Source organism: Chlorocebus sabaeus, chromosome 10 (assembly GCF_047675955.1).
Source record: "Chlorocebus sabaeus isolate Y175 chromosome 10, mChlSab1.0.hap1, whole genome shotgun sequence".
NCBI lineage: Eukaryota > Metazoa > Chordata > Mammalia > Primates > Cercopithecidae > Chlorocebus > Chlorocebus sabaeus.
Window position 1 is genome coordinate 105,559,264 of NC_132913.1, and position 23,407 is coordinate 105,582,670.

The 23,407-nt window shown below is 45.7% G+C and overlaps 1 protein-coding gene across 1 annotated transcript in view; it reads left to right on the plus strand.

The window, feature by feature from the left end:
* RUFY4 (RUN and FYVE domain containing 4) overlaps positions 1 to 15,583 on the plus strand; it is a 22,603-nt gene extending 7,020 nt beyond the window's left edge. The window contains exons 9-12 of the mRNA XM_038001542.2: positions 110 to 216; positions 7,597 to 7,743; positions 13,808 to 13,918; positions 14,513 to 15,583. Coding sequence (XP_037857470.2) covers positions 110 to 216; positions 7,597 to 7,743; positions 13,808 to 13,918; positions 14,513 to 14,615 — 468 coding nt within the window. The 3' untranslated portion in view covers positions 14,616 to 15,583. The remainder of the gene's footprint in view (positions 1 to 109; positions 217 to 7,596; positions 7,744 to 13,807; positions 13,919 to 14,512) is intronic.
* Positions 15,584 to 23,407: the final 7,824 nt, after the last annotated feature.

Genomic DNA, 23,407 nt, shown 5'->3' on the forward strand with positions numbered 1-23,407 from the left:
TGCCAGGGCATGGCCTGGGATCTCTCAGGAATGTCGTTCAGGTCAGCCCCAGCGTTGGGGTCTCTGTCCTTCTCCTTCAGCCTCCTCCTTCTCTCCTTCCACTCCCCAGAGCCTCAGACTTGGGCTCCAGAAGGCCGAGGAGCAGGCCCAGCACCAGGAGCAGCTGCTAAGGAAGCAGGATGGGGAGCTGCAGGCACTTCGGGAGCAGCTCAGCAGGTAACCTTGGCAACCCACAGCACAGAGCACTGGAAGGTGCTCCCTGAGTCCTGCTGTCAATCACGGTCAAGTCAGTGAGGTCTTGTGAGAATCTCCCGTGCACCAGGTCCTGGGCTGGGCACACCTTTGGGATCTGAGGCCTGCTGGGCATTGCTCCTGATCCCAGGGCTCCACCCTCCCTCCCCTGTGCATCCCTTTCTCATAGGCCTCCCAGAGCAGCCCCAGGAGAGGCCCCACCTCCTGGCCTGCTTCCCTCCCACCCTAACCCTTGCCTCCCTCTGCTGCCTCCCCTGGGCAGCTCCTCTCTCTTTTCCACCCTCTGCCTCCCTACTCCACTGGGCGTCTTTCCCCCATCTCTTTCTGTCTCCCTCTTTTACTCGGTTTCTTTGTGTCTCATTTGCTTCTTCCTGTTACGCCACCTCTCACCCTCTCATAATCACAGCTATCATTTACTGAGCATTTACTATGTCCTGGGCCCTGCTGTAGGTGCTTCTGCTTAACATCCTTATGAGATGAGTTCTATAGAACCCCCATTTTATAGAGGAGGAAGCTGAGGCTCAAAGATGCTGCACAACTCACCCACCATTGGCTAGTTAGCAGGGGAGCTGAGATTCAAGGCCTGCGGCTAACTCCAGAATCAGTGGGCTCAGACGCCTGGCTCAGGCAGCATGTCAGATGCCTGCACTTCAGTCTCTCCATTTCTCTTGCTCAGTGTCTCTCACCATCCAGTGTCTTCATCTTCCGTCATCACATTGATCTCAGCGGCCCACAGCACGCTGTCTGTCTCTACCGTGCCCCTCAGTCCTCAGTCTCTCGGGTCTCAGTTTCTCTCTCTCTCTTTTTGTAGAGATGAGGTCTTACTACATGGCGCAGACTGGTCTCAGATTCCTAGGCTTAAGCTTCAACCTTCCAAAGTGCTAGGGTTATAGGCATGAGCCAGCACACCCAGCCCATAATTTATTTTTTAAAGTCTCTTCTCCCTGCAGAGATCTTCCGTGGCCTGAATCAGCCTCTCTGTGTCTCTCTCCTGTGGTCTCCGGGTGCCTGGGTCTGCCCACCTGCCCCCGTCTCTCCCTCCCACATGGCTAACACCTGCCCCAGGTCCAACAGACACCAGTCAGACCCCAGCAGGGCCTGAATAGCTGTGATTCAGCCTGAATCACTGGGAAGCCTGCTGACTCTCTGCTTCGCAGGGGAGAGAGGCCCAGGAGCCCAGAAATCAACCCAAAAGGGCCCCTCGGGCTCCTCCCACTCCACACTCACCTGAGCCCACAGTGTGGTCAGCAAAGGTTTCCATGATTCAGGGCCCAAATGACCGTGGGGGTTCTGCCCACACGAGAGTCTTCAAGGGATCAAGACAAGCTAGGAGGAGCAGCTGGGAGGTTGTAGAGATATGGCCTGGCCCTGGCTGCTCCCTTTGCTGGGGGCCCTGTCTCACAGACCACAGTGCTCCGGCCACCTGTCACTCATCATTCAGTCATTCCACAAACACTCTGTGCACCCACTCTGAGCCAGGCCTGTCCTAGGTACGGGAAATCCTCTCACAGACAAAACAGGCCAAACACCTGCCTTCGTGGAGCTCGCATTCTAGTGGGTGAAGCAATAAATGTGATTAGCAAGTGAAGTACCTAGGATGTCAGATTGGAATAAGTTATAAGAAGAAGACATAAAGCAGACAAGAGGAACGGGACGTGTTGGTGTGGTATTTTACATTTTAATAAGGTAACATGGCCAGGGAAGACCTCCCTGAAAAGGTGACATTGATCTAAAGACCTGAAGGAAGTGAGGATCGAGCCCTTTGACTATTCGGTAGAATGTTCCAGGCTGCGGGGACAGCAAAAACAAAGGCCCTCATGGGGGACGGGCAGGGCAGCTTCTAGGAACATCAAGGAGGCCTTCCGGGCCCCAGTAGAGTGAAGGAGGGAGAGGATGTGGGAAAAGGTCAGGTGAGCCAAGGAGGCAGGTTAGAGAGAGCCTGCGAGGTCATCAGAAGGGCCTTGACTTTGACTCAGAGGAAGATGGGAGCCACTGAGGGCTCAGAGCAGGAGAGGGACTTGACTTTTTTTAATGTCAAAAAGATGTTTATATGCTTTTCCAAATGCTTAACAATTAAATGGTTTTTAGTATATTCAAGAGTTATGCATCCACCACCTCAATCAATTTCAGAACATTTCCATCTCCCTAAAGAGAAACCCTGTACCCATTAGCAGCCACTCCTCATTCCTTTCCCGGCTCTAGGCAACGCCAGTCCACTTCCTCTATAGATCAGCCTGTTAGAGGCTGACATGTTTTTTGTTGTTGGTGGTTTTGTGGTTTTGTTTTTGTTTTTGTTTTTGAGACAGAGTTTCCCTCTTGCTGCCTAGGCTGGAGTACAGGGATGCCATCTCGGTTCACCACAACCTCCGCCTCCTGGGTTCAAGTGATTCTCCTGCCTCAACCTCCAGAGTAGCTGGGATTACAGATGCCCGCAGCCATAGCCGGGTAATTTTTTGTATTTTTAGTAGAGATGGGGTTTCATCATGTTGGCCAGGCTGGACTCAAACTCCTGACTTCAGGTGATCCACCCACCTTGGCCTCTCAAAGTGTAGAGATTACAGGCATGAGCCACAGTGGTCGGCTTCATGTGTGTTTTAAAGGCCCCTTGGAGTTGGCCTGTTAGCAGGCAAGCTGAACACAGAGAGTCCAGTGACGACCCTACCGCGCAAGGGAGAGTGGGGGTGCTCAGACTGGGCTGGCAGCATGGAGCAAGGAGAAGCTGCTGGGCTTTGGATGAAGTGTGAAGTAGAACTTCCTGAGGAATTGGATATGTGGTCTGAAAGAAAGACAGAAGTTGAGAATGACTCTGAGCTTTTCGACCTGATCAGCTGGAAAGCTAGAGTCACTGTTAACTGAAGTGTGTGGGCTGTGGGAGGGCAGGTTTGTGGGGAAAGTCAGAGCTTGGTTTTGAACACGTTATGTTTGAGACACCTGTTAGACATGTTAGACAGGGACCGCTGGACAAGCAGCTGAGTGTGGAACTCAGGAGGGAAGTGTGGGCTGGGAGATCAATCCTGGAGTCCTCAGAGTAAGGATGGTGAGTAAAGCTGATCCTGAGGCTCAGAAGAGGATGTGCTACCCTGATGCCTGGGACCCAGGGAGCTAAGGACAAAGCTCACTCCCAAGAAAGGAGCCCATGGGCATCAAGCTGGCGATGAGTTCCTCAACACCGAGAATAGAAGTGCTGAGGGACCCATTCATTCCATGGACATTTATTATGCTTCCACAGTGGCCATGAGCAGGTGTGGTGAACAAACCTGGCCCAGCCTGCTCTAGAAGACCTGGGACAGATAAACAGATAGCAATCCAATGGCAAACAGATAAACAGATAGCAATCCAATGGCAGGCAGGTAAACAGATCCAATGGCCATTGGATAGATGCTAGGGAAACAAAGGCAGGGAAAGGCGCAGACAAAGACAGGATAGTCATTCAGACTGGGGGCCAGGAAGTCCTCTCTGAGGTGACGTTTGAGCAGAAGCCCCAACCACATGAGAGACTGGACTGTTCAAATATTAGTGAGAAGTGCTGTGGCCAGAGGAATGGCCAGAAGACATGCGTCTGGGGACAGGCAGGCCAAATGCATACGGGGTATGGCTGAGCAGAGGAAAGAGGGGCAGAGCCGGAGGCAAGGGCCTCAAAGGCAGAGTGAGGCGCTGGAATTCTTCTTTGTGCTACCAGAGGCTGGGGCAGGGTTTAGAGCAGGGACGTTTCTCCGTCTGACTTCTGTATTTAAAGGCTCACTCAGGCTGTGGTATGGAGGACAGTGGAAGGGTGGTAGAAGTCCCACGCAGAGCACAGACTGGGAGCAGAGGTGAGCCACAGCCGACCTGAAGGCGTCAGGCCCAGGGCAGGCCCATGGGGCTGTGAAAATGGACTTTGGGCTGAGACATGGAGCTTCCAACACCCACCTCACAGCTTTCTGGCTGTGGGCCCCTGGGGACAGTGGCCTGCCCTCTCTGGGCCTCAGGTCCCTGACTTGCAAAAGGAGACGGTGGGATGGCTAAGGTTCCTCCTCCCAGCTCAGATGCTCGTGACGCAATCTTTCCAAGCAGGTGGGTGTCCTCTGCGCTGGGAGTAAGACCTCGAGCAAAAGAAATTAGGACAAGCATCAGCTGAAGAGGTCCTCAGGATGGGGAACTAGGCAGATGTGACATGTCCCCCCAACCCCTGCACAGCAGCACTGAGCTCCTTTGAGGCCTGCCAGGCTCCATCAGCATCCTTCCCTCCCTCCCTCCCACCTGCTGCCCACTTGGCACCGGTGCCAGGAATCACTGGTGATCAGGGCTTTACCTGGATGAAGGTGTAGGGAGGCAAAAAGAGTTCTGATCTGGGCTGGTCTGTGTCCAGATTTCTGCTCCCTCCACTCATCAAGCTGTGTGACCCTGGGCAAGTGTCACCCCCTCTCTGAGGTTCTACTCTTCTCTCTTGTAAAATGAGGATTATATTATCTGTCTCTTAAAATTGTGAAAACTAAATGAATGGGGCTATAAAACACTAAGCTTGGGCCTGGCATATAGTAAGTGCTCAGTAAACTAATTCCTTCCATGTCCCCTCATGTGTTAGAAGTATCCATCACTCCCTGATTAAAATACTTCAGGGCTCCCCATTTCACTGAGATTAACATCCACTTTTCCTGGGCCACTGGCAGACAGCTCAGGTCCTGCCCACCTCCCAACTCCTCTCCTGCCTTCCCAGTCCCCCACTGCTCTTTGTGGCAGCCCAGAATCATTCGTCTTTCAGTTCCTCAAACAAGCTCAGCTCTTTCCAACTTGCAGACCTTTGCATGTGCCCACGCCTGGCTCTACATTGCTGATTTTTCATCTTCTAGTTCAGCTTCCATTTCACCTTGTCTGAGGAGCCTCTCCAAGAGCCCTCCGTGGTCTCTGTCTTAGCCTCTCCTTTGTCTCTGTCGTAGCACTTAGTTTAGTTATTTTACGAGTCTATCATTTATTTTACCCCTGCCGCAAACACTGTAAGATCCATAGGCTCTGCTTTATTCCTGGCACCTAAACATCCCTTGGCACACAGTAGGTGCTAAGTAAGTGTTCTCTCCCACCCGAGAGACATAATGCACACACCACAGTGATCGCATTAAGGGCCCAGGATCACAGGGCAAGTAAACTGGCTCGGGAAAATTAAAGTCAGCAGCTAAGAAATGAGGTGCCAAAAGACTAGAATGTTCATTAAAATTAAAAACATGGCCCTGCTCCGTGCCTGAGCACCAGAACGCTCTTGGGGTTGCAGTGACTGAACTCTGGAATGTCAGTGGCTGGGCTGCTAACAGTTTGATGTCATGACCCACCCAACTTTCTTCCCTGCAACATGCTAAAAGGGGGTGTTTTAAAATTGCATGTTCAATTCATTGTCAAGCCTCTTGCAAGCCTCTTCCACTCAAACACGCTCAGGCCCCAGGACACACACCGGCACAGACACATACATGCATCCTGAGCACCGGGACTCTCACCCGTGCCATCTGCCATTGCAACGCCCTCCCAGCTGAGCCAGGGGCCTCCCAACTGAGCCAGAGGCTGGGCCCTGGGACCGGGTCTTTTTTATTTCCAGTCTAGTGGTCTTCTTGGAACTTTTCAGAAAACCACTACAGACAAAAAGAAAAACCAAGAGTGGAACTGAGACGCTACCAAGCCCAAAACTGAAACAAATTTAGGAAAGCCATATTTTTACTATCTCTTTTTAATTGAAAAGACAATGTAACATAACTTTTTAAAAAATATTTTAAAGCAAAAAATCGCTCTAAATCCTTCACTGTTCCCCTTCCACACACAATTATTTCCAGCTGGGCACCGACCCTCCAGCCTGGGTTCCCAGGTATCTGCCTTCCCTCCAGAGAGCAGCCATGATAGTGAACACACCTTTCAAGAAAGTTACATTTTAAATGGAAATGTTTGAAAACAAAGCCGGGAGGAGGAAATGTTGGCTCATCCCCTCCCTCTAAAGGAACACTCAGGGCAGGGCCCTGTTTTCATTTCTCTAAATAGTTGGTGAGGAGTCAGTTTGCAGGTGTCAGGCAACACTCAGTGTGCAGTTCAGTGTGTGGTGTGTGCATTGTATGTATGTGTGTAAACGCACACACATTGTGTGCATGTTGAGTTGTGTGTCTGCATTATGGATGTCTGTTGTATGTGTTGTGCAAGTGTGTGTTTATATGTTGTGTTGTTTGTGTTCTGTTTATGTGTGTGGTGTGTGCATTATATATGTGTTGTGTTGTATGTATTGTATTGTGTGTGCGTTATATATGTTGTGATATGTGGTGTGTTGTGGTGTGTGTATGTATTGTATTATATGTATAAATTATATGCGTGTAGCGTTGTGTGTCTTCTGTGTTGTGTATACGTGTTCTGTTATACTTTGTGTGTATTAGGGTGTGTGTTGTGTTGTAGATGTGTGTGCTGTGTGTTGTGTATATGCTGTGTTGCATTTTGTGTTGTATTGCGTGTGTTGTGTGTTGTGTCGTGTGTGCATGTTATGCACGTGCATTGTGTTGTGTGATTGTGATTGTGTGGTGTGTACAATGTGTTGTTACGTGTGCATTATGAACGTGTATGTAGTGTGCTGTGTCTGTGAATGCTGTATAGTATGTGCTATATGTGTGTTGTGCATATATGTTGTGTTTGTGTGTTGTGTTATGTGTATGGGTTACATGTGTGTTGTGCATATATTGAGTTGTGTGTATGTGTTATACTGTGTGTTGTGTATGTGTTGCATTGTCTATATGTGTTGTGTGTGTGCTGTGTGTTGTATTGTGTGTGTTATGATATATAGGGGTTGTTGTGTTGTGTGTATTGTGTGTATATGTTGTGTGTGTTGTGTATATGTGTTCTGTTGAGTGTTGTATCTGTCTTATGTGTGGTATTGTGTGAGTGCATTGTGTGTGTTATATTGTGTTTTGTGTTGTGTGTATGCGTTGTGTTTTTGTGTGAATGCTGTTATGTGTATGGGCTACATTTGTGTTGTGTTGTGTATATGTTGAGTTGTGTGTATGTGTTATATTGTGTGTTGTTATTGTGTTGTGTATATGCATTGTGTGTATGTGTTGTGTGTAGTATTGTGTGTGTTACAATGTGTGGGGGTTGTGTCTGTTGTGTGTATTGTATATAAGTGTTCTGTTGGGTGTTAGGTCTCTTGTGTTTTATTGTATTATGTGTGTGCATTTTGTGTGTGGTGTGGTGTGCATTGTTGTGTGTGTGTGTATGTGTGTGGACTTCAGCTACTGGGGGCATCACCAGTGTCTCCCATGGGCTCCCTATCCGGCAGAGGCCCAGCCTAGCTCAGGCACAAAGGCTGAGTTTTGCCCCCTGAGAACTTAGTCTTCCTTCTGTACCCAGGTGTCAGGAAGAGAGAGCCGAGCTGCAGGCACAGCTGGAGCAGAAGCAACAGGAGGCTGAGAGGCGGGACACCGTGTACCAGGAGGAGCTTGGAGGGCAGCGGGACTTGGTCCAGGCCATGAAGAGGCGGGTGTTGGAACTGATCCAGTAAGGACGGGGACAGTGGGAAAGGGGAGACAGATGGGGGAACGGTAAGGAATGTGGAGCCCGGAGCATGAAAATTCTACTCCACTCACAGCTCCCAAGCAGGGTTCTAGAACTTTTATATACGCTAACTCTTTTGTTTCTTTTAGCCACTCCCTGCTGTTATCCCCATTTTACAGAAAAGGAAACTGAGGGTCAGAAATAAGACAGACTTGGCCGGGTGCAGTGGCTCACACCTGTAATCCCAGTACTTTGGAAGGCCAAGGTGGGCGGATCATGAGGTCGGGTGTTCAAGACCAACCTAGCCAATGCAGTGAAACCACATCTATACTAAAAATACAAAAATTAGCCGGGCATGGTGGCGCGTGCCTGTAGTCCCAGCTACTTGGGAGGTTGAGGCAAGACAATCACTTGAACCCGGAAGGCAGAAGTTGCAGTGAGCCAAGATCACACCACTGCACTCCAGCCTGGGGAACAGAGCGAGACTCCATTTAAAAAAAAAAAAAAAGGCAGACTTGGTCACCTAGGACACATAGCATATTAATTGTATAGAGTCCCCTGACAATAATGCACACCACCACCCAGACCCACCCCCACATACACACACCTACTGAGGTTAGGGAGGAGAAAAGAACCATGGGTTGAGAAGGAGTTGGGAGAAGGAGGAAAAAGACACCAGGGAGAACCCAGAGGTGATCACGTGTCCTACACCTACCTGCCCACGGGACTTCCTCAGGCCCTGGTCCTGTGGACCTGCCCTGGGTCAGCTGTCCTAGGTTCCAGAGGCTGGGCTCACCAGGGTCAGCTCCAAACCACTAAGCTCACTAAGAGACAGGGAAGATGCGGAAAGCATAATTCCTTCCCTTTAGTTGGGTAGAAAGAGAGTTCACATACATATGTTATCCTCTCATACAGTTCAGGAAACAGGAGACCAGTGGACTCAGGTTCCATTAAAATTGGAAGGTTGCTAAGGGGTCTTTTTTTTTTTTTAACAGAGTCACGCTCTGTCACCCAGGCTGGAGTGCAGTGGCGCCATCTCGGCTCACTGCAACCTCTACCTCCCGGATTCAAGTGATCCTCCTGCCTCAGCCTTCCAAGTAGCTGGGACTACAGGTGCGTGCCACCATGCTAGACTAATTTTTGTATTTTTGGTAGAGAAAGGATTTCACCATGTTGGTCAGGCTGGTCTTGAACTCCTGACCTCAATCAATCCACCCAGCTCGGCCTCCCAAAGTGCTAGGATTTCAGGTGAGGGGTCATTTAGAACTAAATCCTCTTACACAATATCTAAATGGTATTAAGGGTGAGAAAAAGGAGACATCAACTTGGAAAGGACGAACAATAATTTAAGGAATAGTTCCTCCAAAGGATTTACTGTCAATTTGGAGGAAGAGAGATATAAAAAGTGAAGTATTGACCTCATGAAATAATTTAAGATAGCCAACAATAAAAGACATATATACGTGATTGTTAAAGAAAACTAGAAAATTAAATGGAACATGGCCGGGTGCAGTGGCTCACAGGCCTGTAATCCCAGCACTTTAGGAGGGCAAGGTGGATGAATCACCTGAGTTCATGAGTTTGAGACCAGCCTGACCAACATGGTGAAACCCTGTCTCTACTAAAAATACAAAAATTAACTGGGCGTGTTAGCGGGCACCTGTAATCCCTGCTACTCAGGAGGCTGAGGCAGGAGAATCACTTGAACCCGGGAGGCGGAGGTTGCAGTGAGCCAAGATCATGCCACTGCACTCCAGCCTGAGCGACAAGAGTGAAACTCCATCTCAAAAAAAAAAAAGAAAGAAAGAAAATTAAATGGAACATGTAATTGAAAACAAAAAGTATATATCCCCCAAAGTGTTGGGATTAGGGTTAGCATTAGAACTCAGCACTGAGCATATTGGTAGCAGGATCAAAAAGGGAAAGACAGAGTGACTAAATCTCACTTCCCATCCAAAGAAAATATACTAGTTCATCAGCACTAGTTTCCCAGTGCAAAGGTGATTAATCACAGGTTCTCAGGCAGGAAACATTAAACTATGTAATACAATGTCCCTGGCAGAAGCTTATGGAAAATATGACCCTAAGCAAAAAACGAAAAGAAAAAGGAAAAAAAATAGCCACCAAGGTTGACTTCTGCGTCAGGATGGTGGACTGCCCACATCTTATCTATTCTCCATCCTGAAATTTCTCTAAAATGACTATAAAAGACTAAAACCTAAAACAGAGAGAAAAGTGGAGGAGCTAACCACAGAGGAGAGATTTCAACTAATTTCCAGAAGCTGGAAAATAGATGGAGAAGTGGATACTGTGTGAAGCCCAAGTTTTTTGTAGGATCCAGAGATCCCAGAGCCACAGATGGCAGAAGTGAGATGAGAGATAAAGTCATTAGAAAGAACAGTCCATACCTGCTGCCTTCTGCCTGCCTCTCCACATGCAGAATATCCAGCACTCACGGGCCTATCTCCCAAGCAAATGACCAAAAGATCCTTCACTAAAGGAATTTAAGTGCCCCAAATAAAAGACCAGTTTGTCCTGGCATATGGGTGTCTGGTTGTAGCAGGTAGCTCCCTGCCCAGTCCCCACTAAAGGGAAACCACTAGTCAACCATTCCTGTCCACTATTCAGAGCTCTAAACAGCTTTTATTGCCTCTTTCTTACACATAAAATGACAACCAAGGATCCCCAGATATTTGAGGAGAGTCTAGAACATAAAGGGAAGAGATGAAGATAAACAAAGGAAAAAGATCCATCTTCTTTTGAAACAGGATGAAACAGGATGAAACAGGATGAAAACAGGATGAAATGAAACAGGATGCTATAAAAAGCATCTGTCAAAAGAGAAACATTCTTGGAAATTAAAAATTAAATTAAAATTATGATCACTGAATTTTTCTCAATTCACTAAAATGATTAGAAGAGAAAGATGAGGCAGCCTCTTAGAAAGTAGAGTAAAAAGCATAGAGAGATGGGAGTCAGGAGAGAAATAATTAAACATACAGATAATCAGTCTCTGAATTCCAATGTCCTTTCTAACTGTGAGGAGAGAAACAAATGAAACATAGCAAAAATTAAGATGTGAGAGAATTCCCCAGCTTTGATGGACACAGATCTTCAGTTTGAAGATTTCACTGAGCAAAGAATTGAAAAACAAAACAAAGCCCACAGATACATCATTATGAAATTTCAGTAAAACAGATAAGGAGAATGTCCTAAGATTGTCTAGAAAAAAAGACAGATCACCTATAAAAGAAGTAGAAATCATGTAAACAGTCTATGGTGCAATTCTTTTTAAGTTCTGAGAAAAACTGACTTTTGCCCTAGAGTCTTGTTTCCAGACAAACCATGAATGAAGTGGGGGAGTTGGTGGAGTAAAGACATTTTCACATAGACAGATTTCAGAAAATTTACCTCCCACATAGCCTTTCATAGGAAGTTAGTTGAGGATGTGCTCCAGAAAAACAAGGAAGTAAGCCAAGAAAGGAGAAGATGTGGAATTCAGGAAAAAAAAAAATCGCTTTAGCCTAGGAGAGAAGAAAAGGGAATTCCCAAGATGACAAGTGGGCAGCAAGCCCAGGGAGCAGTCAGTCCAGAATGTAGCAGAAGGACCAAGGACGCAGGAGGAAGGTATCTGGGGAGAAAGGGAATCAAGAGAACACCTGAAATGATGAAGAATTGGGAGGAAAATAATATGTTAAAGGCAAGTAATGCAAGGAAAAAAGAAAGACAATTAAAAACTCCCAGAAAACCAAAAACCTTCCAAGAAGGAAAATGTTATAGAAGGTATCTTAGCTTGTTGGGAAGAAATATGTATATATATTATCTAATAATGTAAATATTATTCATTAATTTTTTCAATGTTAGAATCAACTTAAAAGCAAAGCACAGAAAGCAATTATGTAATTATAGAAACAGAACGTAAATGCTACCACCTTAACAATATTATGTATAGAATAGAATCCAATAGAATGTTCTATAAAGGTTGTATATTTATGCTGTCCAGTACGGTAGTCACATGTAGAGATGAAGCACTTGAAATATTGAGCTGGTGCAACTAAGGAACTAAAGTTTTTATTTTATGTATTAATATTTTAATTAAATTAAATGTAAATAGCCACATGTGGGGTAGTGGCTACCATTCTGGATGCTGTGAGAAAAGATGGCAAGTTAGAAGGTGGAGGAAAGAGGTGAGTTGAAAGGAAGAGATGCTGGCATCATCATATTACAGAACAGGAGTCATAAGGATACTACCTATAGTTAGTAGATGAAGAAATAAATATGTGAGTATATTCTGTAAAAATTACAATGGTAGCCTGGGCACGGTGACTCATGCCTGTCATCCCAGCACTTTGGAAGGCCAAGGCTGAGGTCAGGAGTTTGAGACCAGCCTGGCCAACATGCTGAAACCCCACCTCTACTAAAAATATAAAAACTAGCCAGGCATGGTGGCACATGCCTGTAATCCCAGCTACTTGGGAGGCTAAGGCAGGAGGATCACTTGAACCCAGGAGGCGGAGGTTGCAGTTAACCAAAGTCATGCCACAGCACTCTAGCCTGGGTGATAGAGAAAGACTCTGTCTCAAAAAAAAAAAGAAAAAAATTACAATAGTAGCCAATAGAGGAACTAAAAACAGGAATATAACTATGTGAGGACGGTGAGTTAGTGAGGATGGTAATAAATAAGCTGAATCCTCTGATATCAAAGGACGGAGCTCTATAGAGAATGTTCTCTATTGGTAAACAAAGAAGGAGATAAAGGAGCATATTACTTAAATATGGAAGCAATTTCAAGGAGAGAAAGCAAAACGATGTCAGAAATGGTTTGCCACTGAGAACGAGAGAGAGGTGTTTTGATATGAGCACTTTTGTATGATTTTATTTTTAAATCACGTGTATGTATTATTTTGATACAAATTTAAAAGAACCCTTCTTCCTAAATATCCTTTCAAAAGGGAGTGAAGGCGGGGCATGGTGGTTCACGCCTGTAATCCCAACACTTTAGGAGGTTGAGGCAGGGTTCAAGACCAGTCTGGGCAACATGTCGAAACCCCAGCTCTACCAAAAATTAACCAGGCACACGCCTATAGTCCCAGCTACTTGGAAGGCTAAAGTGTAAAGATCACCTGAGCCCGGGAGGTCAAGGCTGCAGTCAGCTGTGATCATGCTACTGAACTCCAGTCTGGGCAACAGAGTTAGATGCTCTCACAAAAAAAAAAAAAAAAAAAAAAAAAGGCAGTGAAATCAGTTTTGCAAGGGCATACACGCAAATAAATACCAAGGCAGTTTGTACTAAGTGCCAGATAAGAGACAGTAGGCAACATGTGCTGTAAGTGTCTGGAGCAAGAAACCCCAGGGGGCTCTGTGATCAGGGAGCACTCCTTTGTGCTTAAATAATGGGTCCTTAAATCATGGGTCAAGGTTATTTTGGGCGAAGAGGAGGCCAGGTGTCAAGACGCATTCTGATCTCTTGTATGTGTCTCTCACTGTCTCTTCATTTCTCTCTGTCTTTCTCTGGCCCCTGTGTCTCTTTCTCTATCTCTCCATCTGTCTCCATATCTGTCTCTTCCCCTCTGTCTCCATTTTCTCTGTCTCTGTGTCTATTTCTCTGTGTGTGTCTCTCTCCCTCTATATATCTCTCAACTTCTCTATGTCACTCTCTGTCTCTCTCCAATCCTCTGGCTTCCTCTCTCTCTCTCTTTCTCTCTCTCTCTCGTTTTCTCTCTGTCTGTCTCTCTTTCTCTCTCTCTCTCTGTCTCTCTCTCCCTCTTTCCCCTTCTCTCTTCCCCTCTCTCTCTGAGTAACCATCTTTCTCTGTCCATCTTTGTATCCCCCTCCATTGCTGTGTCTCTGTCTTTTTGCATTTCTGCTCTTGTTTCTGTCCCTGTCTCTGAATCTCTTTTTATTTCTGTGTGTGTCCATGTGATTCCCTCCATCATCCTCTCTGTCTCTCTCTTCCTGTCTGTGTGATTCCCTCTGTTCCTCTCTGTCTCTCTGTCTGAGTCATTTCCCATTTCTGTCTTTTGATCTCTGTCTCTGTCTATGTCTCTCCACCTTCATCCCCCATCAGAGAGAAGGACCGCCTGTGGCAGAGGCTCCAGCATCTTTCTTCCATGGCCCCTGGGTGCTGTGTGGCCTGTAGCAAGATCTTTGGCCGATTGTCCCGGCGGTATCCATGCAGGTAAAGGGAAGGGCACAGATTCCTCCCTCTGGGACAGCCCAGTTTCCACTAGCTGACAGCCCCCACCCACCCCAGGGAAGGGAGGGACACAGCAACTGGGTGTTTATAAAAGGCCACTTACAGCTGGCCACTCATTCTACCACATCTGACTTCCAACACTAAGCAGAGCCACGAAGGAGAAGAGCAGAAGGGTCAGACTTATTAAGGAGTGGGGTCCAGGGGGCAGGATTGGGTCCCCCTCCAAGAACTGACCAAGAAATGGGCCTCTCATCCAGAAGGGAGCGTCTGTACAGTGTAAGCTGCTCCCCCTCCTTCGTCTGTGAGCACAGTGCTAGGACCAGCCTTGGGAGAGAGGAAAGTGAGCCACCAGGAGAAGCTGCCATATGAAGGTGGAGGCTCTGGAGGGGTCGGGCATCAGGACACCCTTCAGGAGAGGGGAGACCTCTTGAGACAGACCAAGGGCATTCCACTGGGAGATGAGAAACAGATATCTCAGGTGGACCTGAAGATGCTGGAACTCCATGATCTCAGTGCCCACTTGGGGAAGTGCCAGCTGCAGAGGCCACCCCAGGCTTCCCTGCCTCTGCCTTCCAGGCTCTGCGGAGGCCTGCTCTGCCACGCTTGCTCTGCAGATTACAAGAAGAGAGACCGCTGCTGCCCACCCTGTGCCCAGGGAGGAGAAGCCCAGGTCACCTGACCAAGACCAGCCCACGACTGGCCTCCCACCCGCTTGCCCATCCCACTCAATCCACTCCCTGCCCGTAGCTCTTCCCAGCCCTCTTGTTTGTCCAGTCCGAATTCTAGACACTGGAGACCTAAGGCACCAGCACCTCTGTGGACAGAGTAGGGTGTGGGGAGTGGTTCCAGCCATGCAGCTACCACAAGGAGCCAGGTGACTTTGGCGAAGCCCTCAGTGCTCAGGGCTTCTTCTCTAACGTTAAGAGTCGGGCCCCATCCTCTCTAAAGTCCCTCTGGGACCAGCAAATCCATGACTGTAGATAAGACGCCAGCAGCCCTGACATTTCTCCTCCACACTCCCCACTCACCCAGCACCGGTGCCCACCCTTCCTGATTCACTAGAAGTGAAGCCTGCACTGTCTTGGGCTCTCCCGCAGCTTCTTGTCTGGAGTCAGCTTCAGGGATCTGTGTGTGTATTGCTGTGTTTCTTTTTATGTTTAACAGTTTTATTGAAGTACTACTGACACATGATAAACATGACAGAGTGTACAATTTGATGAGTTTTGATTTTAATAAACGCCAGTGAACCATCTTCATAAACATATCTATCCACCCCAAAGTTTCCTTGTGACCCTCTGTGGCCTCCCTCCCTTGCTTTCCCTCCATACCTAGGCAAACACTGATCTGCTTTCAGTCACCATAGGCTAATGTACATTTTCTAGAATTTTATGTAAGTGAAATCATACAGTACGCCCTCTTTATTGCCTGCCTTCTTCTGCTCAGCTTCATGATGTTGAGATTCCTGTTTGTTGCTACACATATCGGGAACATATTTTATTTTCGAGTAGTGTCCGCCGTATGGATATGCCACAGTTTGTCTCTGCATTCACTTGTGGATGGACATCTGAGTTGTTTCCAACTTGAGGCTATTACAAATAAGATTCACATGAGTCTCTGCTGACGTACGCTTGTTTGTCTTATGTTTCTCTTGTGTAGACATACACTTGTTTCTTTTACATAAATACCTAGGAATGACATGAATGGATCATTATGTTTAACCTTTTTTTTTTTTTTTTTTTTTTTTTTTGAGACGGAGTCTCGCTCTGTCGCCCAGGCTGGAGTGCAGTGGCACCATCTTGACTCACTGCAAGCTCCGCCTCCCGGGTTCACACCATTCTCTTGCCTCAGCCTCCCAAGTAGCTGGGACTACAGGTGCCCGCCACCATCCCCAGCTAATTTTTTGTGTTTTTAGTAGAGACGGGGTTTCACCGTGTTAGCCAGGATGATCTCGATCTCCTGACCTCGTGATCTGCCTGCGTCGGCCTCCCAAAGTGCTGGGATTACAGGTGTGAGCCACCGCACCCGGCCACGTTTAACTTTTAAGGAACCAGAAACTATTGCCCAAAGAGGTTGTACATTGGCCCTTCCCACCAACACTGTGTGAGAGTTTCTGTTGCCCCCATCCCACTCCCGCCAGGACACCTGGGTTTGGAAGGCAGGAAAGAGGCACAGACACAGAACTTGGGCCTCTTTGTCCTTCCCCACCAACCACTATAGTTCTTGATTGATCTCAAGTTGAGAGCGCCTGGAGGCAAGGGCTGAATCTAGGTGACTCTCTGTGCAGTGTTCATTTGGCCAGACTTTTGATAAGGACCATTGATGTGGACTATGTAGTAGTGTGACATAAGATCACATCCCCTATATTGTCCCAGAAGGCTTATGAAAGGTGTAGGTCATTCACTCGGCACCTGATTGTGGTACTTCTGAGAATAACTGTTTCAGAAGAGGTGCAGACCACACTCTAGGATAAGGTGATTAGCTGCCGTACACAGTTCAAAGACACATTTTGTGGCCCCCAACAGGCATTCACACTGTCCTTATCTGCTCTGCCTTGCAGGCACTGCTAGAGCCTCCACAGCTGTTGGGCAATCCTGTGGCTCTGACCAGAGCTCTGGACAGCCTCTTGGGGTTAGGCCGCCCAGATTGCATCCCGTTACCTTCACATGGAGCAAGAGTTTTGCAACAGTAGTTTCTGCCCTAGAGAGCTGGTGAGAACTTCTGCTTAGCAAACACAATAACAGGGTGAAGGGAGAAACTGGGGGGCTCCTGGAGCAAGCAGAGCAATAGAATTGCCACTACCCTAAAGGGCAGCAGTCCCTTTCTGGAAATGAGGCTTACTCACATGTCTTTACTAGGGCAGGGTTCTTACTATAGCAGAAGAAGTCATATTCTAGCAGGAACTCCAGCACAAAATTCAGACCTTCCTGATGAATTGATTGGATGTTCACGGGGTGGGGAGGGGGACTGGCTAAAGCCTGTTTCACAGAGCAAGGATGCTGCTCCTGGAAGAGAACTCATCACACGGGAATCAGGGGCCAGGACTCGGGGAGCTGGACCTTCTCCCACTGTTTGGGGTAAAGAAGAGCAATGCTGAAGACCAACATGTAGCTCAACACTGCCCCTGAAGAGTCTGCACTAAGTCCAATGGAGAGCAAAAGAGCTCCAAAAAGAAATCAGAAAAGTCTGTTAGACTTTGGGGACTCTCAAGCAGAGAGCTCCACAAAAATCACCATAGACCTCCCAGAGCCTGGCACTGCAAGTGCACCCATCCTTCTTCAGTGGTGACTCTAGGGTGCATGTACAGCAACTGCAAAGCCCAGAGAAGCTTGTGGGAGACACCCCAATAGACTCCCCCAAGTCCCTGAGGAGCGCATTACAGAGCTGAAGTCCAGCATGAACACATGGGCTCTGAGCCAGCGTGATCCAGATTGTTGCTATTGATGTGACTTCATCTGTATTCATAGGCTGGGGATACCCTGGGTAATTGGGGCAACATAGTTATTTCTTTAAATTATATGTCACTGGGATGTTCCAACATACGTCAGTTTCCCCTACCTGTCAATTCATTCAGCGCTCAAAAAAAAATGTGTTAAGCTTCTATGATATGCCAAACAATGACTGGTTTGGAGATACAGAGATAAAAATATATATGAAAGCACTGCTTTCAAGAACCTCACCATGGGGGAAGGAGCAGCCAAATGGATGATGAATTATAAACCCTTGGCTACATCTGCAAGGCAAAAGGAGAGTGGCCAAACCAAAAGAGTGGGAAAGAGCATCCCAGGGAAAAGGGAAACACATGTCAAGACCCCAGAGGAAACCAGAACAGCTCCTTGGGGATTGAGGGGACTGTAAGTGGTTCCCTGTGGCTGGAGTTAAGTGTTCTGTATTGGGGGGTGGGGAGAGCCTGAAGTGACAGAGTTGGAGAAGTAACAGGAGTTAAATGGAGGGTGCCAGGTGACCGACTCAGGAGTCTGACTTTACCTGAGTGTAACCAGGGTCCTTGATGAATTTTAAGAAGAAAAGAAAGTGATCAAATTCACATACTAGGAAGCTCATTCTGGCAGTGGATTGGAGGGCGGGTTAAAGGGGGAACTATTTGAGGTAGAAAACATTTAGGAGAGGAGGAGGGGGAGAGGAGGAAGAGGAGGATGAGGCGCAGCTAATAGAACCAAGCATCATTCTAAGTGTTTATCAGTCTAGACTCTTTTAATCCACATAACAACCCCATGTAGGAGCTGCTCTCATTATACCCACTTCACAGATAATGAAACTGAGACCCAGTGAGATTAAATCTCTTGACCAAAGGTCCAGGACTAGGTAGGTGGATTCTAACTCACACAGCCCAGTCTAGAACTCACAACTATTGCATGACCATTGCCTTAGGTGAAGTGAGAGAGAATAAAGTGTTGCCTAACACTCTCAGTGAAGGTGGTGAGGAGGAGATAGTCAGGAGTGATGTTAAGGAGAGGAAGAGTGAGGAGCAGGTACATTTCTGGTTTAGCAGATGATTGAACGAGGAACCATTCGGAAGAAAGACATGTCAAGAAATACAATGAGATTAATTTTCTTCATGTTGAATTTGCAACATCTGTGGGGCCTCAGGGAGATTTCAGGAGGTAATTGCATGTCAGAGTTTGGACATGCCAGAGTTAGGTGAGACACTGGTTAGGAGCAGTAGCTATGGGAGACCCTGGCACACGTTGGATGACAGTTGAAGCCATGAAAACCAGTGGACTCCCCAAGAGGGAGCAGGTAGAGTGAGAAGAGAAGAAAACCGAGGTAGAATCCTCAGGAACCTCAACATCTGAGGAATAAGTTAAGAAATAGAGCAACAAACAAGACCAAGAGAGATCAAAGGGAATAGAGGAGAATAGGTCAGTGGGATTCAATGATATAGAGATCAAGTAAGACCTGAACAGTAACTTTCCACCATAAATGAAGTTGAAAAGCATACAGCAGGCAGGAAGAAAATATCTTAACATAACTGACAAATATTCAAAACACTAATGCCCAAATTATATAAAGAGCTCCTACAAATCAATCACAAAGTAACAATCCGAGGCTCAGCATGGTGGTTCACGCCTGTAATCCACAGCACTTTGGGAGGCCAAGGTGGGTGACCAGGGGTTCGAGACCAGCCTGGTCAACATGGTGTGAAACCCCGTTTCTACTAAAATTACAAAAATTACCCAGGAGTGATGGTGAACACCTGTAGTCCCAGCTAGTCGGGAGGCTGACGCATGATAATTGCTTGAACTTGGAAGGCAGAGGTTGCGGTGAGCCAAGATTGCACTCCAACCTAAGCAACAGAGTGAGACTCTGTTTCCAGAAAAAAAAAAAAGGTATATTTCTTGCCATGCACAATGGCTCATGCCTGTAATCCTAACACTTTGAGAGGCAGAGGCAAGAGAATCACTTGAGGCCAAAAAAAAAAAAATGACAAAATAACAATCCAAGCAAAAAAGAAACAGATAAGAATAATTAATTCAGCTGGACCCAGTGGCTCCACCTGTAATCCCAGATATACAGGAGGCTAAGATTGCAGGATCACTTGAGGTGAGATATATACATATATATACATATATATGATATAGTATATATATCTTTTTATTAAGAAAAGAAGGAAGGAAAACATGTTTGTATTTACATGGGGAGAATTCTGGGCAAATGTACACACCAAGTTGTAGACAGTAGTTATCTGAGGAAAAGATACGGGTGAACAGAGGAACAGAAGGGAGACTTTCCAGCTGTGCTTTATATGCTTTTGTGCTTTTGTATTGCTTGTATTCTTTATATATGCACGCTTTGTTTTGTTATATTAAAAGTTTTGTGTGTTTGTGTGCTTCTTTTTTATTTCAATAGTGTTGGGATACAGGTGGTTTTCTGTTACATGGATAAGTTCTTTAGTGGTGATTTCTGAGAGATTTTTATGCACCTGCCACCCAAGCAGTGTACATTGTACCCAATATGTAATCTTTTATCCTTCACCTCCCTCCCAACCTTTTTCCCTACATCCCCAAAGTCTATTATATCATTCTTAGGCCTTTGCATCCTCATAGCTTAGCCCCCACTTATAACTGAGAACATATGATATTTGGTTTTCCATTCCTGAGTTACTTCACTTAGAATAATGGCTTCCAGCTCCATCCAAGTTGCTGCAAAAGACATTATTTTGTTCCATTTTATGGCTGAGTAGTATTGTATGGTATACGTAGGGGAAAGAAAGAGAGATCAGACTGTTACTGTGTCTATGTAGAAAAGGAAGACATAAGAAACTGGATTTTAACCTGTACCCTGAACAATTGTTTTGTCCTGAGATGCTGTTAATCTGTAACTTTGCCCCAACCTTGAGCTGATAAAAACATGTGTTGTGTGGAATCAAGGTTTAAGGGATCTAGGACTGTGCAGGATGTGCCTTGTTAAAATGTTTACAGGCAGTATGCTTGGTAAAAGTCATCGCCATTCTCCAGTCTTGATAAACCAGGGGCACAATGCAATGCGGAAAGCCTCAGGGACCTCTGCCCTGGATAGCCAGGTATGGTCCAAGGTTTCTCCCCATGTGATAGTCTGAAATATGGCCTCGTGGGATGGGAAAGACCTGACCATCCCCCAGCCTGACACCCGTGAAGGGTCTGTGCTGAGGAGGATTAGTAAAAGAGGAAGGCCTCTTGCAGTTGAGATAAGAGGAAGGCCTCTGTCTCCTGCCTGCCCCTGGGAACAGAATGTCTCAGTATAAAACCCAATTGTACATTTGTTCAATTCTGAGCTAGGAGAAAAACTGCCCTGTGGCAGGAGGCGAAGCATGTTGGCAGCAATGCTGCTCTGTTATTCTTTACTCCACTGAGACGTTTGGGTGGAGAGAAGCATAAATCTGGCCTATGTGCACATCCAGGCATAGTATCTTCCCTTAAACTTATTTGTGACACAGATTCCTTTGTTCACATGTTTTCTTGCTGACCTTCTCCCCACTATCACCCTGTTCTCCTACCGCATTCCTCTTGCTAAGATAGTGAAAATAGTAATTAACAGATACTGAGGGAACTCAGAGACCGGTGCCGGTGCAGGTCCTCCGGAGGTATGCTGAGCGCCGGTCCCCTGGGCCCACTATTCTTTCTCTATACCTTGTCTCTGTGTCTTATTTCTTTTCTCAGTCTCTCATCCCCCCTGACGAAATATACCCACAGGTGTGAAGGGGCAGGCCACCCCTTCAGGTGCATATAAACCACATTTTCTTTATCCACTCATTGGTTGATGGGCATTTAGGTTGGCTCCATATCTTTGCAATTGTGAATTGTGCTGCTATAAACATGTGTGTGCAAGTGTCCTTTTCATATAATGACTTCTTTTCCCTTGGATAGATACCCAGTAGTGGGATTGCTGGATCAAATGGTAGCTCCACTTTTAGTTCTTTAAGAAATCCCCACACTGTGTTCCATAGCGGTTGTACTTTACATTCTCACCAGCAGTGTAAAAGTGGTCTCTTTTCACCACATCCACGCCACATCCACGCCACATCCATTGTTTTTTGACTTTTGAATTATGGCCATTCTTGCAGGAGTGAGGTGGCATCTCATTCCAGTTTTAATTTGCATTTCCCTGATGATTAGTGATGTTGAGTGTTTTTTCATGTTTGTTGGCTGTTTGTATATCTTATTTTGAGAAATGTCTAATCATGTCCTTTGCCTACTTTTTGATGGGATTATTTGGTTTCTTCTTGCTGATTTGTTTGAGTACCTTGTAGATTCTAGATACTAGATTCTAGTTCTTTGTCAGATGCTTATTTTGCTGATTTGAGTTCCTTGATTCTGGATACTAGTCCTTTGTCTGATAGAAAGTTTGTGAATATTTTCTCCCACTCTGGGTTGTCTGTTTACTCTGCTGGTTATTTCTTTTGCTATGCAGGAGCCTTTTAGTTTAATTAGGTCCCATTTATTTATTTTTGTTTTTGTTGCATTTGCTTTTGGGATCTTAGTCATAAATTCTTTGCCTAAGCCAAGATCCAGAAGAGTTTTTCCAAAGTTATCTTCTAGAATGTTTATAGTTTCAGGTCTTAGATTTAAAGTCTTTGATCCATCTTGAGTTGATTTTTATATATGGTGGGAGATAGGGATCCAGTTCCATTCTTCTACATGTGGTTTCCCAGCACCATTTATTGAAATGTCCTTTACTCAATTTATGTTTTTGCTTGTTTTATCAAAGGTCAGATAGCTGCATTTGGCTTTATTGCTGGGTTCTCTATTCTGTTCCCTTAATCTACATGCCTATTTTTATACCAGTACTATGTTGTTTGGTAATTATAGCCTTGTAGTATAATTTGTAGTCGGGTGATATCTTCAGATTTATCTTTTTTGCTTAGTTTTTCTTTGGCTTTGCAGGCTCTTTTTTGGTTCCATATGAATTTCAGGATTTTTTTTTTTCTAATTCTGTGAAGACCAATGATGGTATTTTGATGGGAATGGCTTGAATCTGTAGATTGCTTTGGGCAGCATGGTCATTTTCACAATATTAATTTTTCCATCCATGAGCATGGGGTGTGTTTCAATTTGTTTGTGTCATCTATGATTTTTCAGCAGTGTTATGTAGTTTTCTTTGTAGAGATGTTACACCTCCTTGATTAAGCATATTCCTAGGTATTTTATTTTATTTTTTGCAGCTGTCGTAAAAGAGATTGAGTTCTTGATTTGATTCTCAGCTTGGTCGTTGTTGGTAGATAGCAGTGCTACTGATTTGTGTACATTGATTTCATAACCTGAAACTTTACTGAATAATTTATCAGATCTAGGAGCTTTCTGGATTAGTTTTTAGGGTTTTTTAGGTATATGATCATATCATCAGTGAACAGTGACAGTTTGACTTCCTCTTTTCCAATTTGGGTGCTCTTTATTTCTTTCTCTTGTCTGATTGCTCTGGCTGAGACTTCCAGTACTATGTTGCATAGAAGTGGTGAAAGTGGGCATCCTTGTCTCATTCCAGTTCTCAGGGGAATGCTTTCAACTTCTCCCCATCCAGTATGATGTTGGCTGTGGGTTTGTCATATAATGGCTTTATTACTTTGAGTTAAGTCCTTTCTATGCCTATTTTGTTGAGGGTGCTGGATTTTATTAAATGCATTGTGTCTGTTGAGACAATCATAGGATTTTCCTTTTTAATTCTATCTATGTGATGTATCACATTTATTGACTTGTGTATGTTAAACCATCCCTGCATCCCTGGGATGAAACCCACTTGATCATGATGTATTATATTTTTTATGTGCCGTTGGATTCGGTTAGCTAGTATTTTATTGAGGATTTTTGTATCTATGGTCATCAGGGGCATTGGTCTATAGTTTTCGTTTTTTGTCATGTCCTTTCCTGGTTTTGGTATCAGGGTGACACTGGCTTCATAGAATGATTTGAGGGGAAATTCCTTCTTTCTTTATCTTTTGGAATAGTTTCAGTAAGATTGGCACCAATTCTTCTTTGAATG